This window comes from Lepisma saccharinum, chromosome 7 (assembly GCF_977018435.1).
Source record: "Lepisma saccharinum chromosome 7, izLepSacc3.1, whole genome shotgun sequence".
In the NCBI taxonomy this organism is placed as follows: domain Eukaryota; kingdom Metazoa; phylum Arthropoda; class Insecta; order Zygentoma; family Lepismatidae; genus Lepisma; species Lepisma saccharinum.
The window spans coordinates 42,303,655-42,321,186 of record NC_139235.1 but is presented as its reverse complement, the minus strand read 5'-3'; the positions used below and the strand labels follow the sequence as shown (position 1 = coordinate 42,321,186).

The 17,532-nt window shown below is 35.8% G+C and overlaps 1 protein-coding gene across 1 annotated transcript in view; it reads left to right on the top strand.

Annotated features, from left to right (window-relative positions):
- LOC145990212 (leukocyte elastase inhibitor A-like) overlaps window positions 1-16,973 on the top strand; it is a 43,137-nt gene extending 26,164 nt beyond the window's left edge. Inside the window, exons 6-9 of the mRNA XM_083125885.1 lie at window positions 8,847-9,067; window positions 11,952-12,131; window positions 13,700-13,835; window positions 16,760-16,973. Of these exons, the coding sequence (XP_082982011.1) occupies window positions 8,847-9,067; window positions 11,952-12,131; window positions 13,700-13,835; window positions 16,760-16,905 (683 nt within the window). The 3' untranslated portion in view covers window positions 16,906-16,973. The remainder of the gene's footprint in view (window positions 1-8,846; window positions 9,068-11,951; window positions 12,132-13,699; window positions 13,836-16,759) is intronic.
- The last annotated feature ends 559 nt before the right edge of the window (window positions 16,974-17,532 follow it).

Sequence of the window (17,532 nt, the reverse complement as noted above, 5' to 3'; positions counted from 1 at the left end):
AATGGCATTTTAAACTTACCCCTACAGTTCTCTCAGAGACGATTACATAAACAAGCGAGAATGATGGCTAGGGTCTTCCTGATTCATTCGTTTGCCACTTAAGTGTTGTAATTCACTGTTGTATCAATAATAATGGTGAGATCTGTCATATCTGTCATTTCAAGAAGATGTGTTCTCATTTATATCTTAATCGAATAGCACTTACCAAAATATATAAGTTTTTTCTTTAAACATTTCCAGAAATGCTGAATAATCGTAAATAAGCGAATTCTAACCGAAAATATTTTTCTTCCATTTTTAAATTATCAGGAACTGAAATAAATGAAATCACGTGGAAACAATTACTTTGTTTTCCATTCAGTTTCATTCATAGTACCAGTACCGTTGAATTCTTTCGTAAAAACACTGAAATATTGCAGTACGTCCCTTTTCAGTTTAATCCAATATTATAGCAAAGGAGAAAAACTATCGGATGCTGCTTACAGAAGGGGGAACACCACAGAGGAACAAAGTACAGAAACAAGACACACTTCACATCACAAAGCCTACAATGGCAAACTGTCAGCAATAGGAAGGAATTCTCCTCCTAAAAACTTATCTTCCCGCTCCTGGGAAATCCACCCCTCTTCCAAGGTGTGGAATTCGCTTTGGAATTAAGATCTTCCAAACAAAAGATGAAACATAGGATAAACCTTGAAATTCCTGGCACCTGGCTAGAGCCTACCAACTGCCCACTGACAGGAGATAAATTTAGTACAACAACTTTCTATTTTCCTCTTCATCTATTGTTTGCAAGAATCAAAGGAAGGGGTTTTATATCGCAGCAGAAACTGAATTCCGGCTCACTTAAAGTCCTAAATAGCCAATAATTTACGATTTGATTTGATTTGATTTGATTTAGTTTATTTTACTTCGCGTTTTGTGCCTCTTGGCTAATTTGCGAAGATGGAGATGAGTGATGAAATGATGAAATGGATGAATGGACATTCACAAACAACCAAGCCCGACCGGGATTCGAACCCGGGACCCTTGGCGTCGCAGCGCGATGTGCTAACCACTCGGCCACAGGGTCGGGCTAATAATTTACGACACTTACATAGCAAATTAAGTGTTGCAAAGTAACTGTTGAAACGTTACTTCTATCGTAAAAAAGTAACTCAGTTACAGTTACAGTTACTTACTTTTAAAAGTAACTAGTTATAGTTACGTTTTCTCAAAAAAGTAACTGTTACTTGTAACTAGTTACTTCCAAACACTGGTACCTACACATTCGCACACATTATTAGCATCTTACCAACTAGGACGACGTTTACAAACAATGAAATCAGTGGCGGCTTGTAATCACACATTCGGGATTATCTCGAAAACGGCTCGTTTTCAGACCCATGTTTACTCAGACCTTTTGCTTCTATTATCGTGTACTTTCACCTGTGTCAGTTTGCGCTATTACTTTTGAGACACCCTGTATATGGAGTGTTGAATCAATTTTTTTAATGAGATGCACACCATCAGAAATTTATTACTTTTAGTGCTTTGCAATAGGCTTCAATTGTAATGTTTTTCGGTTGCAAACAAAATCATTAAACTTCCCAATTTTCGTTGGATTCGCACAAATGCAGATATGTAATAATGAAATAATAGGGATATCTTGAGCAACTATTTCGGATATTGTATTGGCAAAATTGCACCAGAGAGATAACCTATAGCAATATTTTTCAAAGTTCTTGCAAAAATAGTTTAATATAGAACAATCACCAGCCACACAATGTCCCAAAAAATGTATTTTCAACAGGACTTTTTGTGTAACTTGATTCGTACTCTTTTACAGGTGTCAGTAATACATAAGTTTTCTACTACGTGAGAAGTCTCTATATTTTGAAATTGATTAAATGTAATGCACATTTCGACTGCTCCTTGAGCAGTTCAGAATGTAAAGGTTGGCAACGGTGACTGCTTGACTTGTTTCTGGAGACGGCACATAGTCGGAATGAGAGTTCCTTGTCGATAAGCTGCCTGTGTCTTTGGTAGCTTGCGAGGCCTAATACAGGGTGTCCCACGAACGGCGCAACTGGGAATTAAGAGTGACGTTACTTTGTAACCGAAACCTGTACATACATAAGTCATACACCAAATGTTAGCCCTGTCCAAGTAGTATTTATTTAGGGCAGGTTACGCCTGCCACGTAGGAAAGTTTGTTTATTTTAGAGTTTGCTGAGTATTTTGTTACTGCTATACTAGGTAAAAGTTTTCTAAATATACCAGATAGAGCTCTATATACTTTTGTTTTTGCTATTTTGGAGATGATGCGATCAGCACCACTCTCCATCTGCTTTTTATTTTATGTACCCAATATTATTTTGAGGCTTAGTGAATTCTAGAGCCTATTTATGCAGGAGAGAGGGCTTGAAAATTTTGATCTCAGACAACCCACAACTATTTGTCAGAGTATTTTAAAGGATATTTTATATTTATTATGTGCCACTAGAATATCAAACCTTGCTTAATTTTCATGTCTGTAACGCATTTACTGTATTTCTAGCTAAGCCTTACTGGATAAAGTACACGAAATGTTTATCATTTCGACTATTTACCTTAATACGAGGCCAAATTTTTTGTGTAACGAAAATTATTGTGTGTCTATAAAGACTGAAATTCTTTTACCGAGGGGTCCACAACTGGACGCTTACCAACATTGTTTTTTCCCCTTACATATAACCATTTATCAATATATTGACAATTCACAGGACAAGACGAAGTTCACAGACGACTGACTATATGAACCATAGGTCCACTTTCCAAACTTTTTTACTATTCTAGAAGAATTATTTAGCTTTATAGCCTTTTTCAAGGTATTTTTGAAGTATTACTGGCTTCTTTGGGTGCATCAACACTTGGGTTATTTCCATTTGGTTTATTACACTAGGCTACAATCACTATCTGAACACTGAAATCCTCTGATTGAAGCTAAAAGCTTAGGCTGTAACTAGGGACTTAGCATGTATATCGACAATTTATAGGACAACACGAACCTTACAAAGGATTATAGGTGATGTACGACCACACGCCAGAGCTTTGTTAATCTGCAAGAAGCAGTTGCAACTAATGCTATGAGGATATAATGTTAATTTTTCATTGTTTCACAAGGAGGCTATTTTTTACACAACCAATATTTGCTTTTTCAAGTAACTACATGTAACAGAAGCACACATGCCAACACTAACTAGATTTTGATTTATACTATCTCAGGTGCTAAATGTATCAAGAACACTGATTGTATATATTTTTGAGAATCCAACTATATCAGGATTTTTCTATGTAAGTATATTTTTATTGACTGGCTTATTTAACAGATCAAACAGAAAGACGGCAAAATTCACTAAATGTAGGTGATTGCATGAAAATAACTAGATCAAGGGGTGACCAACAGTGAGTTGAATGTATATATAGAGGGTTGCGCTCTATTATTCTCACCTTCGCTGGATTGGCGAAGGAACGCACTTGTGGGCGGTAGAACCTGAACGGGCTCCACCATGGCATCGGAGACTCGAAGCAGATGTTTTGGAGGATGAACCCAAGTAGGGTCATAGGCGCTACGACCAATTTGGTCATTGCTTTTTATATGAGGAACCAATTTGGCCCACTCCCAAAATTAACTTAGATTGCTTATAACTTATGAAATTTGAAGTCTGCACAAGATCCGATGACAAAATCTAAAATTGTAACAACCCTGCCAGGGACTTGAACCCTGGACAGATAGGTTAAAAGCCTAGCGCTATACAAACTAAGCTACCTGCATTTTTAAAAAGTTAGTTATGTTAAGAAATATATTGAAACACCTGAGAACACTCTTGGTCTGGTTCGACAGAGAAGGAGACAACATTTCCAAATTTTTACAGACTGGGTGTATTTTTCCACTATAGAGGCCTTCACTATATGTAATTCGAAACGCTAAAGTTCAGCTAGCTTCCAAAATTGAGGTAAAAATTGTGTTTGGCGAGATTAACAAGTTACAATTATATCCAGTTACGGACAAATAAAGCTAAAAGTCTAAGATTTGCTGTACTAGCCAAGTTTTAGTAACATTTTCTTCACTTTAGTACAAATATCAAAGAGATAGGTATATTTTATTTATAATTTGACAAAATGTACTAGTATTTAATTCAGAAAGTTAGGTAAAAACAGTATTTTTTAAAATATTGTTACTGCCTTCAAATTTTATGTTATTTAGCCACTAACAACTGGTTTACACTGCTTGGCATTCTTTAAATAGGAAAAGAAGAAATTATTTGTTTAGTATTTTTACTACTTTATATTTATTTAAGAAACCAATTCTACACTTTAACTTAATTTTAACAAATTGTTACTAATTTATATATCAAAGTTATGTTATTTAGAGTGCATAAAGGCGTATAAAGTTAATATTTGTACTTATCAGTTCAACTAACAATTATATTTTACACACAAAAGATACAGTTAAATTACTTGAATCAGAGAATAATATTTTACAGTAATTGATTCATTCAGCACTAGTCAGTACTTTTATGCATCAGAAAGTTTTCTTAATTTTCTATTACGCATGCTATTTTGGGCTATTCTTAAAATGTATTTCTAGGGCAAACTGGTTTAATTTTCTGCTTATAATGCAAAGTTGACAGTTTTCGCACAATGCATTGTACATTTGTTATATTCTCTACGTACAATCCAAATATTATGCTTATTTAATGTATAACTAACTAACTCTCTAGCCTTCTTAAACCCGAAGTTTCATGGCTGCAGCAACACATGCCTTTCATCTGTCCCTGTCCTGAGCAAGATCTATATACTCCTTTCCTTCCCCACCAATTTCCTTTAGGTCCATCTCTACATTATCCCTCCATCTTTGTTTTGGTCTTCCTATTGATCTTTTACCATCAGGTTTCCCAACAAGAATCCTGTATACTCTTCTTTCCTCTCCCATTCGTACCACATGATCTACACACCTAAGTCTTCTTGATTTAATCATTCTAATAATATCTGGACATGAATACAAATTATGTACTTCTAATTTATGTAACCTTCTCCACTCATTTGTCTCCTCATCTGTTTTAGGCCCAAATATTTTCCTAAGGATCTTATTTTCAAATAGTCTCAATTTATGTTCCTTTTTCAATCTAAGGGACCAGGTTTATTTACTGTATTTAACTTTTATTTTTTGTAATTAACAAAAATTAAAAGCTTATACTGTAGTTATTATATCTTTTTCTATCAGCTTATTTTGAAATTAATATTATTAGTTATAGTCTTTGATTTATAACAATATTGCTTTTTTATCAATTTATCTAAGAGTACACGCAGACAAACACATGTGTACACACGTTTATGTAAATAGATATGCCTTTTTTCAATATTTTAGTATGAAGATTGCACTTTAGCTATTTAAGCAAGGGTAGGAAAGGTAGGATTTCTGAGAATTTGTTGCAGGATTTTGTTGTTCAAGTATAGATGAGAACTGAGCTGGGAGACTGTTTTGAACATTTTCATGAGAGTTTGCATGTGAACTGTATGCAAATTGAGCACTATTGACTGTGCATGCTTCTAAGTTTTGCTGTTATTTCACATCAACTTTGTCAGACTGTAGACAGTTTTCCTATTTCAAGTAGTTTTTATTGATTGTATTTGTATATGTTTTGGGGACTTAGCAGTTTTATGTTATGAGGCAGTTTGTTGTAGAATATTTTTACCGGATTGTTTTGAGATATTGAGTGTCTGCTGTTTTACTTGTAATTATTTTCCTTCTTGTGTTGTGTATTTGACTATATTTTGTCCAAGTTCGTAGTATTTCGAATAATTGTTATTGACTTGTAGATGTAGGGAGTAATAATCCTTTGCAAGATGCCCTATACTTTAGTCTGAACATTATTCTTAGTGTTCACTTTTGAAGCCTTAGTATTCTGGTAGTATTATTAATGTAGAGGTAAATTAGGCTGAAATGTAGATATTTTTCTGATAAATTATACTCACTTAGTTGTTTCAGCAGGTAGAAGTTGCATGATGGTTTACTGCTGATGATGTTAATTTGCTCTTCTTATGTACTACGTATGATGTAGCTTACTTGAGTAACTGGAATTTTCTACTGAAAAAAGGATTGCTTGTCTATTTTATTCCTATGTTGTTGAGTTTGTCTATAAGCAAGCCATGTTTTTACTCTATTCTATGCCTTGGAAGAATCTAGTTATATTGTGTTGGCAGTTTTATGTTTCTCTAAGGTTTCAGCTATGTAGTTTTTTAAACTGTGCTATGGGTGTGACTATTGATTTCTCTTTCTGGATGCCATGTTGGTTTCTGTGTATTCCTCTTGCTGCTTGAATTTGACTTAGGTTGTTTGCTTTTTTCTTAGATCTTTATATGTTTATTTGTTCAGTATTTTTTATTTTTTTAATATTCTTTTACATAAAAAAATCAAAGTACATTGTTAAAGTCAAAGTGTGTTAAAATTCAATTTTTCAAAGTTAAAATTTTAAAAATACAATTTTCTAAAATCAAAAGTTATAATAGTATATTTTTGTTAGTAGAAGTTTTTATACTAGGGCAAATTATTTTGTTGTTAATGTAAAATTTGTTAGTTAATGTAAAATTAAAGTAATTAGACATCAATTTTTCAAAGTTAAAGTTTTAAAAATACAATTTTCTAAAATTAAAAGTTATAATAGTACATTTTTGTTAATAGCTCTTCCTTCTTCATAGTACAGATAAAAAGACCCTGCGCTAAAGCGTCCTGTGCCTTGAAGGCAAACCTGAGCGGAATATTAATTGGCGGCGGAAACCGGTTCTACAAGCGACGCATAGCTTCAGAGATTTAACCCTTGCTGCGTATTTCCAGACATCCTTTGTTGTCTGGTTGAATCCCTCCCCTGCCCTACAGCATTGCATAGCTTTCCCCTGTTCTTGCGTACTGGTTAACCTTGAAAAAACCGGTTCTGAAAATCTACCGACGCGTTCTCTGATTGGTCAATCGGGTTCCTTCTTTGTCCTGACGTTGTGACGTCATTTGACCTTGAACGCACTTCCCCAAAATTCCTTTCTCCTCTACCTGCGCGGAATATTAATTCATTCTCTCTGTCTGGGATCAGAGCGGAGTCGAGATTCGGAGACAGTATTCTGTCTAGCGTGTTGCACCACCGTGTTTCATAATATAATGCAATTATTACATAGTACTAATTAATAATATTACATATCGCGGGTTCGAGTACCGGGACCGTCCCCAATCGTAATTGGACCTGTACCTACAGCCATTACCACCGTTCATAGCGGTTCATAAACCATAGAAAACTTATTTTCAATATTATAAACATTAATTATTATCGATTTATACGTTACATACTTTGCAGTAATGAATATAAAAACATATGCATAGCGTTTAGTACCTCTAATTACCTTCTATATACATATTTTTCATAAAATAAATAATTATATATTCATAAAAGTTATAAACATGCAAATACATAAATGTAAAGTATTCTAATGATATGCAAATTTATTCATATTATGCAAATTAGTTCTTAATTATATGCAAATTAATTAACACCCGTGCACTAATTGTCCTTGGCGTATTCAACATCTACTTAGGAGTTTATGCAACGTCTCAATAATAGGTTTTCTTATTGTACTTTTCTTTCGCTACTACATTGACTGTTTTAGCGAATCCGCTGTTTCAGATATACGCGTAAATAATATTTATCACGTTGTTTTAATAAAACGGTATTGTAAGATCCACGTATGCCGTTATTTTGCAAAATGGTAGTCATCTAAACATTTTTATGTGACAGAAATATTACGTCCGAATACGTTACAATTTATTCGAGCTACACCTTTTAGTCATCGAAAGGCTTTGTCTTCAATACAAGTGGGTACTTGACTAACGGAATAGCGTTATCTTTGTAGGAATCACGAAAAGACCAATGCTATTTTCAGAAGGAAGTAAAAAAGTTAAAAAGAATAAAATAGGCAAAAGGTAGTAGCAATACAAAATTTGTTCACTGAGCAAAGGATACTTTTATCCAGTAATTGAATGTTGTTGTTGTTGTTATATTATTATTATTATTATTATTAATAATAATAATAATAGTAGTAGTAACAGCAGTAGTAATTGTATTTTATGTAAAATGTATTTCTCTTGTGGGTGTCTTATTTTTTAGTTTATATAAATCACAAATTTAAAATAATAAGCGTTATACAGGCATACACTTATGAATACAGTAAAACCTCGTTAATCCGTACCCCGATAAGCCGGACTTCGCTTAATCCGGACAGGCAAAAGGCCAAAAAAAAAAAGAATCATAATGCAAGTTTTTTTAAATCTGGCTACAAGTCAACAATCGCATACGTCATATTGCTCCGTAACATTTTACTGTACTGTATAGTGTATTTAGGCCTATGCCTTTTAAATAATACACGATAATAAACGTATTTTGTTGCTATAAACGGGGTTTTAATGCACTTTCTACTGTTCTTTTAGGTTATTTCAGTTAACCCGGACTTTAGTTAAACCGGTCAACTTATCCCCTCTATTAGTCCGGATTAACCAAGTTTTACTGTAATGCAAATTAAGGACCCATTGAATTATTTTGTAAACCCCGGCTTTCATTGCACTTAATCATGAAGAACAAAAAAATGATTAATGAAGTGTGAGCATCGGAAATATTCCCTTGACCTATCATCTGTAATTTAGACTTATCGAAATAACAAAGGCTGCCTTCGAAAATTATTTCCTATGGTATCCATACACTGGCTGCAAAGAGGCGCTGATGTAGTTTTCCTGAATGCAATATGTAACTGCGCTAATTTCCTACATGAACTCTCTCCCACAGACATGTTTTCACCTGCCACGTCCCTAGTTTTGGCAAATGCTGTTTTCTTCAAGGGAATCTGGAATTATCCTTTCAACTCCAGTCTAACGACCCAGGAGAGATTTTATCCAAATGGTTACAACGGATCGCCTATTAACGTACAAATGATGCACCAAAGAGAAAACTTTTTATTCGGAGACATTCGTAAGATGGGCTGCCAGGCACTATTGCTTCCTTATCACGTAAGTATAAAAGGTAAAGGTAAAGTGTTCCCCTGTGCATAGCACCACGCCATGAAGGCGTATAGGGGGTGTGGGGGTAACGCCCCACACTTTCTTGATCCGGTCGTGAGTGGGGGTGATGTGATCAGCATCACGCCCCTGACCGCCTTTACCCCCCAGGGTTTCCCCCAGGTACCCATGTTATTCGACGCTGGGTAGGCGCCGGGGCCGCTTCCACCGTTAGAAAAGTTTCCGGATTTGAACCGGCCGGGGATCGAACCCGGGACCTTGAGCATGGTAGTCAGACGCGTTACCGACTGAGCCACCGCGGCCACATCCCGTAAGTATAGTTTAGCAATTTTACCTCTATCGTTTTTCTCGTATGCCAACGAAATGTGAGTTACATCTGTAGCATTTTGTTGCAGTTTACCTTGAATGTTTTACGTCATATCTGATTAGAATTGTTTGCACTGTTTGTTTAGGCAAGAATAGGAGATGTATTTACTACGAAGAATTACAAGCGAAAAGATTAAGCTCGGCGAGAACTAAAACCGGGTCTCTGGTATAACGTGCTATTTCTCTACCTACTGAGTTTGCACGGTACACCGGAAACCCTGTACTAGAGTCCTGGTCGAACATGCATTTTTCGCTAATACAGGTATTTTTTTTCGTAGTGTATGCATCCGTTTGCTTCTAACAAGCTATCCAGAAAGCTCCGATTTTGAGTGGTATTCCGTGAAAGTGTATTTAAATTTTCCATATTAATTCTATAATAATATATACAATAAAATATAATACGCAACATACAATGTGGAAATCATACCTAGTCATCATCATCACGCACATAAGAAAACATTTGCATTTAAACAATAATTTCTCGCATTTAAATGTGGCTTTTCACTGTCAGACTTTTCCGATGGCAGCGCCACCCTTGTTGTGTCCTTAGTGAAAATCATTTCTCACTTAGTTGCCTTAGCTTTGCGTTCGAAAGCAATGTAGTTTCTATCCAAACTTTTTTTCACCGAAGTGAACAATTTCTCGTCCAAATTTATGATAAAAATGTGTTTAGTAAACCTTTATATAATATATCAAGTCATAAGTTTCGGAAAATAATATTCTCTTGAAGCTAAAATCATTCTTGTGACTAAATATCGCATGTCTATTCTCAAAGAATAATAATCTCGTTGTCATTTGTCTTGCTCCCAGTTGCCGTGGGTCGACGATACAAAGATTTAGATTCTGCACCAATCATTCAACTTTTTGTAGTTGCGAATATGTGTACTTCAGCGGCAGGTATAAAGGAATCGAGGAAACTCTTCAAATAATTCAGAAAAAAATAATTTAGTTCTTCCATAATATTTATTGTTTTACACTATGCCCTCTCCAATAATTAAATGATAACGTGTATTTTCTTTGTAATAAGCAGACATTTTCCCCTTGTACTTTCGTGCTTCTTCTTGTTACAACATTTTCAAAATGATAATTACTGTAAGTAAGAGCATCCTAAGGTGTGAGGCAGACGATAATATATTTCTTCAATAACCATTCGTCTCGATACATGTATGTAGAAAAGAGTATTCTTTTAATAACGATGTCGAAAAGTGTGATACCATGTAAAAAATCAGTGACAAAACCTACGCAAATAAAATCGTGTGGAATTATTAGAGGAAAATACCTAAATATGGAATACCAAGCCTTCTTTTTGCAAATTAAGCTCTATATCGAATTTAAGTACTGACAAAAATATATGTTACACTTCCATATGTTTGGTAGAGTATCCTCAATCCAGTTGTCTTAAAAGCGCAACAGGAACAAAAAAAACAATTGAAATGTGAACCTTTTATAGTGTGAAATAGCCCTACTATTATGGAATACCACAGTAAATTAAGAAAAAAATGCTTATAACATAGAATAATAGTAAAAATCCATAACTCTGAGGTAAATACAAATAAAGTAACTAGGAAATATCCCATTCCTGAAAATCTAAAATACCATATCTGTAGGATTTATGGAAGGAAAAGGAAGTTGAGCTCTAAAAATTTTGGGAACCACTTCAATTGAATCATTGGAACTGAAGGAAACCGTCCATGGAGAATTTTGTTTGCCAGATGTGGTAAATGTAGGTAACGTTGAGGGAATATCGTAATTTACAGTGGTTGGAATGTGGTAAGTGGGATACGGGCGAGAGGTGTCCCAGAGGTAGCAACTCAAAACTTCTGCTGCCCATAACAATATATTGTACGTACCAATTGATCCTCCAACTCGGGTGAAAAAATTGATTTCCTTCCCAGCTTCCGTACTACCGCCCCCTGTTGTGCCTGGTTTGATGCAACTAAATTAAATAAAGTTGTTCGGGGGAGTTATGAAGTACCTCCAATTACCCCAATTTTAAATTTTGTTACGTCTTGAATTTAAGACATCATATTTTGTTCTTCTTATACCTTTAGTTTCTTACTCATCTGTATGTAGAATACTATTCTATATTGCAACCCCAATGGTATTTCATATTATGAAGTTGACCATATTTGTTTTCATATCCACACAATTCGAACGAAACGTTTCATCTCTAATTGCATCTTTTTTGTTGATGATATGACCTGACCACAATGGGACGTGATGATGGGAACATGGTGGTTAACCTGATTTTAACTTTGTACGACTATTATGTATGTTGTTATTGGTGGAAGTATACGTTCTGTAATCAAGCTGACATGTTTCACTCTTCTGAACATTCACGGATCCAATAGATGTCGCCAGTATAGTGAGGTCATATTTAAGCTGATTGCTAAGTAGACACCACACAAAAGTTGCTGCAGTGTTCAACCTTTATGCTATATAGCTAAGTATGTTATTGCCCTTCCATGTTCTGTAAAGGCTAGGCCTATGGCTCATTTATATATTTTAGAACGATAAGTTCTACATGGTCCTGCTGTTGCCGTTCACAAACACTCACGTTGATGACGTCATTTCGAAGATGCAACCTGTTCAGAGCATCCTCGATGAGATGTACTCAATTGACGTTGATGTGTCTCTACCCAGGTTCCGGATAGAGAGTTCCTTGTCACTGAATGAACCTCTTAAGGAGGTAAGTTTTGCATTTCTCATTTTATGCTATTATAGTGTTACTGTTCATGCTACAGCACAAGTTAATATAAACATTTGCTGGTAATTACCTTTTCAACTTATCCAAAAACTATCTTCCAAATCTCAAATGTGTATACTTAGTGCTTGTAGTATAAATTGCAATGTTAGAATATGTTTCCTTTATCTATTATAAATTGATTGATCAACCCAAGTAGCGGTGATTGGGTGCCGAAACTCGGGGGAAGAGGACAATTTACTTCCTCTTGATAGACAAGACCTAGCATTAGGAGGCCATATTGCGGGAGCAAAAAGTGGCAAAAATGGGGGCAACTAACCCCACGCTCCCCCTAATCGCCTCGTCACTGAGTAACACTTATTTTATTGGCAACATCGGCGTTGCTTTGATAATAAAAATAAAGACTATGCCTGACAGTGTGGATTTACAAGTCTTGGTACCTGAATTGGGATTTTGCATTTGCAAGAAAGAATGATCGACTGCTATAAAGGGTAATGTTTTCGCTAGTCACGGACACTTTTGGGTTGTAACGATATAATTAAAAGTCAATGGACTCGTTGCAACTCAGAAGTCAGTACTGTAGTCCCACAATTTTCAGAATTTCGTGAAACATTGAGTGGAGACCATGTTTACACCACTTAAGTTCTCAGAAAGCCAAACTGCTGTTTATGGTAGAATACGGATGATGATATGCTCATAATTGGCATTAGAAAGACATATTACAACAGATAAGGCATTTTAAAGATAAAATATAGGAAACTCATATTTTAATGATTCTATTAAAACGTATAGGGTACAGTAGTATTTTACACGCTACAGTAGAAGCATGTTATTTCAGTCTGAGTATTGTTAATAACTTTAATAATACTGTTAACAATAGTTTAAAAAACCTGAAAATGCTTTGAAAACCCTATTATTTACATTGAACAACAAAGTCTTGTTCTGGAAGAGCCTACTCGAGAACACTCCTAAGCGTCTCTTTTGATACAACACACTTGTCACTAGAACTTTTGCACAATGTCTTGAATTAGCGTCATTTGTACCATGGTGATTTTGAGCCATATCTCCACATATATCTGAGGCTCAAGCTGATCAACTGGTGGGCTTTCTCGACATTATGTTCCTGAAAGTATTTGACAGCAATATGCTCACCGGAGTAGTGGCCAAATTACACAAATATGTATAAAGAAACGAAAGCAGAAGCTATACTCCAAAGGGTATGATCAACTATAGGGTATACGGTGTATACCGCCGACTACAGTCCTGCCAGAAGTATCCGTGATTGTACGATGCTAATTGGTTAAAGCATTGGTTCTAGGGAAGAAATAATGCCTATCGTTCTTCATCTTCCATATACTTCAACCTAACTACTCATGAGACTTTGATTTTGTAACTTTACGGATATTTGAATAAGGGAATAAACCTAGAATATTACAAATAAGGTTTCTTTAAAAATTTAGTGCGCCTTCTCTTCAGTGCACGTAAAACATATCGAATGTTGTAACTACCGAGAATTTTCTAAAACGTTCCTAAGTTATCTGTATTTTTTCCAGCTGGGTATCGTGGACGTGTTTTCAAACAGAGCTAACCTGAGTGGAATCGGCAAAGGCCCCCTGAGAGTCTCTGATGTGATCCAGAAAGCAGTGATAAAAGTCAACGAGGAAGGTACCAAGGCTGCTGCTGTTACCGGTGAGTTGAGCTTCCTTTCCGATCATATTTGTTTTCATCAACGTCGTCATTATTGTCTACATCATCATACTCATCTTTATTGCAGGTACGTCGCTAAGTCTGGACTGACCTTTGGTCGACGTCAGTGAAGCCGTTTACGAAATTTCCTCTCCATTGGAAAAACAGCTACGATTTTCCAAATTCTGGAAAATATCATCTGCATAGAATTCCTTCTGGAACATTTACTCGAATCTTCAAGTTATTTGCTTTCGCTTTTTGTGTAGATATTTGAAATACTTTCATAGGCTTACGTAGACATGGCGTTGTCAGCCATATCATGGCATTTTGCAGACCATTTCTTACATTGAAAGAAAGAATATCTGAATGTCTGCTCACGACAATGTACACATTTGAGCAACTAGGCGCACTAAATGTTTCAGACAGGTTCACTACAAGAGTAGTACTTTACAAATATGACAATTTCCCGTTTCATATCGTAATTTGTTGCATATGAAGACGAGGTTTCGTGCTATCTGCGGCCAAAATAACTGCCAGACCTCATACAAACCTGGGGGTGCCTTTGGAGAAGAGAGTTCGGACCCGTTATCCGTCTACAGCATCCCTGAAGAAATTCAACAAGGATTTGCATGAAATATGGTGTAGGATTCCATTGTCCACCACCCAGGACTTATATTTGTCCATTACAAGGCGAATTCCGGCCGTCTTCAATGCCCAGGGCTGTCCTGCTTGATATTATATCAGGGAATCAGGTTTTTACCTGATGTTGCCATATTGTTTGTCCAAATCATGTATTTCTGATACCATTGCGATAAAGGGGTAGAAAAATAATTATTTAAGTCAACGCAACATTTGAAGTCCTATTTAAATATTCTACTACAACCATGGGCGTATTTAAGGGGAGGGAGGGTCAACGGGTCCAACCTCAGCACTTTTGGTTCAGTAAAATTAGCATATTACCTGTTCCATCCGCTTGTTCATAAAAATGGGACTGCACACCAAATGCCTACAATTTCCTGATAGTTTCGGAATTTCTGCGATAAGAAACTACACTGGGACTGTCAAATCAGTTATATTTTTTCCCTCGAGTCTTCTTAAAGGAATTTGGTTTTTAAAAACGCAATGCCAGAAAACCAGGGAAAAACCGTAACGATCTCAAGTTGTTTGACGAAGATGCACAGAAAAGTATCAATACTAAGTAGCGTGACCTGTGGAATTGTATTCACTAATTGTAGTAACTTTACAGACTTTACAATTTATTAGTAGAAGATAAATATTTCAGCAAGCTCTTCAGTTTCTTCACTGTGTAACCTGTGGGGGAATTTGAAATATCTTCACTTGTTCTAACCAAATTGTTTTCATGCAGTGCAGGATTATGTTGAGCACCTCAAAAGGTGGACTGTTCAGTACTGTGATCATGTCAGTACTCTAATAGAGATAATTAAAGAAAAAATAAGAAAGGGTTCTGAGAAATTTAATGAAATTTATTACAAAGCAGAGAAACTACGTACTTACAGACAATGATGAAGAAATGAAGAGACCTACGTAGAACACCAAGCCGTCAAATCTGAAGGAACAATGCACCAGCTGAGAGCACAAAATAATATTACTAGTAAACCTTCGTTGTCCATTTTTGGACCATTTTGTAGTAGAATTGAACTCACGTTTCTTTGAACACAGTCAACACATTACAAAATTGCAACAACTTATTCCAAAAAATTTGAAATGGCTATCACTCATTCATTGGGACAGTGTCAAAATGTTGGATGGCCTGGTTGATATATTGGAGTTTGATAGCCTGATCACACCTAGTCCTACTATACGTCCCGAATTTTACGGGACAATCCCGGAATGATATAATTTGTGGTGTCCCAAATAGTTTCTTCGGGATGGACAAATGTCCTGGAATCGGCTGGGAAAGAAGAAATGATTGAGACTATACTTTCCTGAAATTTATTTATATTGAAATGCGTAATATTAAAATGCTCACTTTACAAAACAGTCTAACTGTACATGGAACCGCTCCCTTTAGTTGTAAGAGTGAAGTTAATGTAAGGATAAACACATAACTTCTGAGAAATTCTATGTACCCTGTACAGGGTTTTCAATTTGTCACAGCCGGACCCTGTGACTGAGTGGTTAGCACATAGCGCTGCGACACCAAGGGTCCCGGGTTCGAATCCCGCTCGGGCATGGTTGTTTGTGAATGTCCATTCATCAATTTCATCACTCATCCCCATCTTCGCAAATTAGCCAAGAGGCACAAAACGCGAAGTAAAATAAAATAAATCAAAATCAAAATCAATTTGTCACAAAATAAATCATCGATTTCAAACCTTGGCTTGTACCTAGCACACAGTTCAGAGAGTAATTGGCGACTGATGAATAGAAATGGGAATGTGCTAGACGTGACATTGTTGCCAAACTTGCAAATGTGAGTTTATTTATTTCCCAGAGTTGATAATTATCTTTAATTGTTGCAGAACTTTGGTACGTATGACTTTAATGTATTTATATTGTGTTAATCGTGAAATCCATGTCATATCAAGTCATGGCGTTATAGGGAACACCAACTAAAGGCTTCTGTCATGCAATTTGAGAACGAATCTCTGTCATCAAACCGAACGTCACTGGAATTCTGTCTCGTTTTAGGTTCGTGTATTTTTCTGACCAAGTCCGACTGTTAACCCGGCCAATATATCACAACGCAAACTGCTAACTGGTTCAAGAACCGTGGTTTTTTCTTCTTCACCTTTCCCCCAGCCTCCAATAAATGGGGATGAAGAATGGACAACATGCCACAACCGTTATTTCTTGGATTTTCGTTGCTTTGTCACAACCTTCCTGCTAACAGCTTTCCTAGTCTACATACAATGTAATTAATTGTTTGAGGTTAATTTGTTTTGTTATTTCTTTTTCTTTTTCAGCATTTGTCGTGGAGCTTATTAGCGGTGGTGAACCCGCACGTTTTACAGCTGACCGTCCATTCGTCAGCCTCATAGTGGAACAAGAGACCAACATTGTACTCTTCGCCACAAGGATCTCTAATCCCCAGTATTCGAGCTATTCATGAGCAACCTAAAATTTGTTATTCTTAAGTACTCTGAGCGAGATTAACTCTGATACTTTGGAGTCATTATTGTAGCTTTTTTATGAATGTTTTATTTTATATATGTAAAATTACTGTTGAGCATTAAAGTGTTTCCAAATATTTAACCAATTATTTTAACAACGCATTTTCACACGAAACGACATGTGAACTTTCAGCTGTTGTTAGTGGTTCTACTTTAAGTTCATCATACTTTCATTAAGCCTTTGCTTCAACCTCAGAATAAAATAGAGTCAAAAAATAAAACTGCATCTTTGGAATGAACATTATGTGCAATACATGGGAATTAATTTTGAGAAGTACTCAATTAAATGGAAAAGAAACATGTTCCATATTTCTGTTTAGAAATGTGTCTACATGAAACATTTAGTAGGTTATTTGTGAAGCATGTTCACATTGAATAAAGTTTTGAGCTATTCTTTCTCAAGGAATTAAAATAAAAATCACCTGTATGAAGAAAAGTCGCAGGGAGTAAATGTACATCTAACGTGATATTTCAGAGTTAGTTCAATGAATGATTAATTGATTTGGTGTTTTGAGTCCACGTTATGCACAGTAAGGCTAATCGGGACTGGACCTACAGTTTAAAGT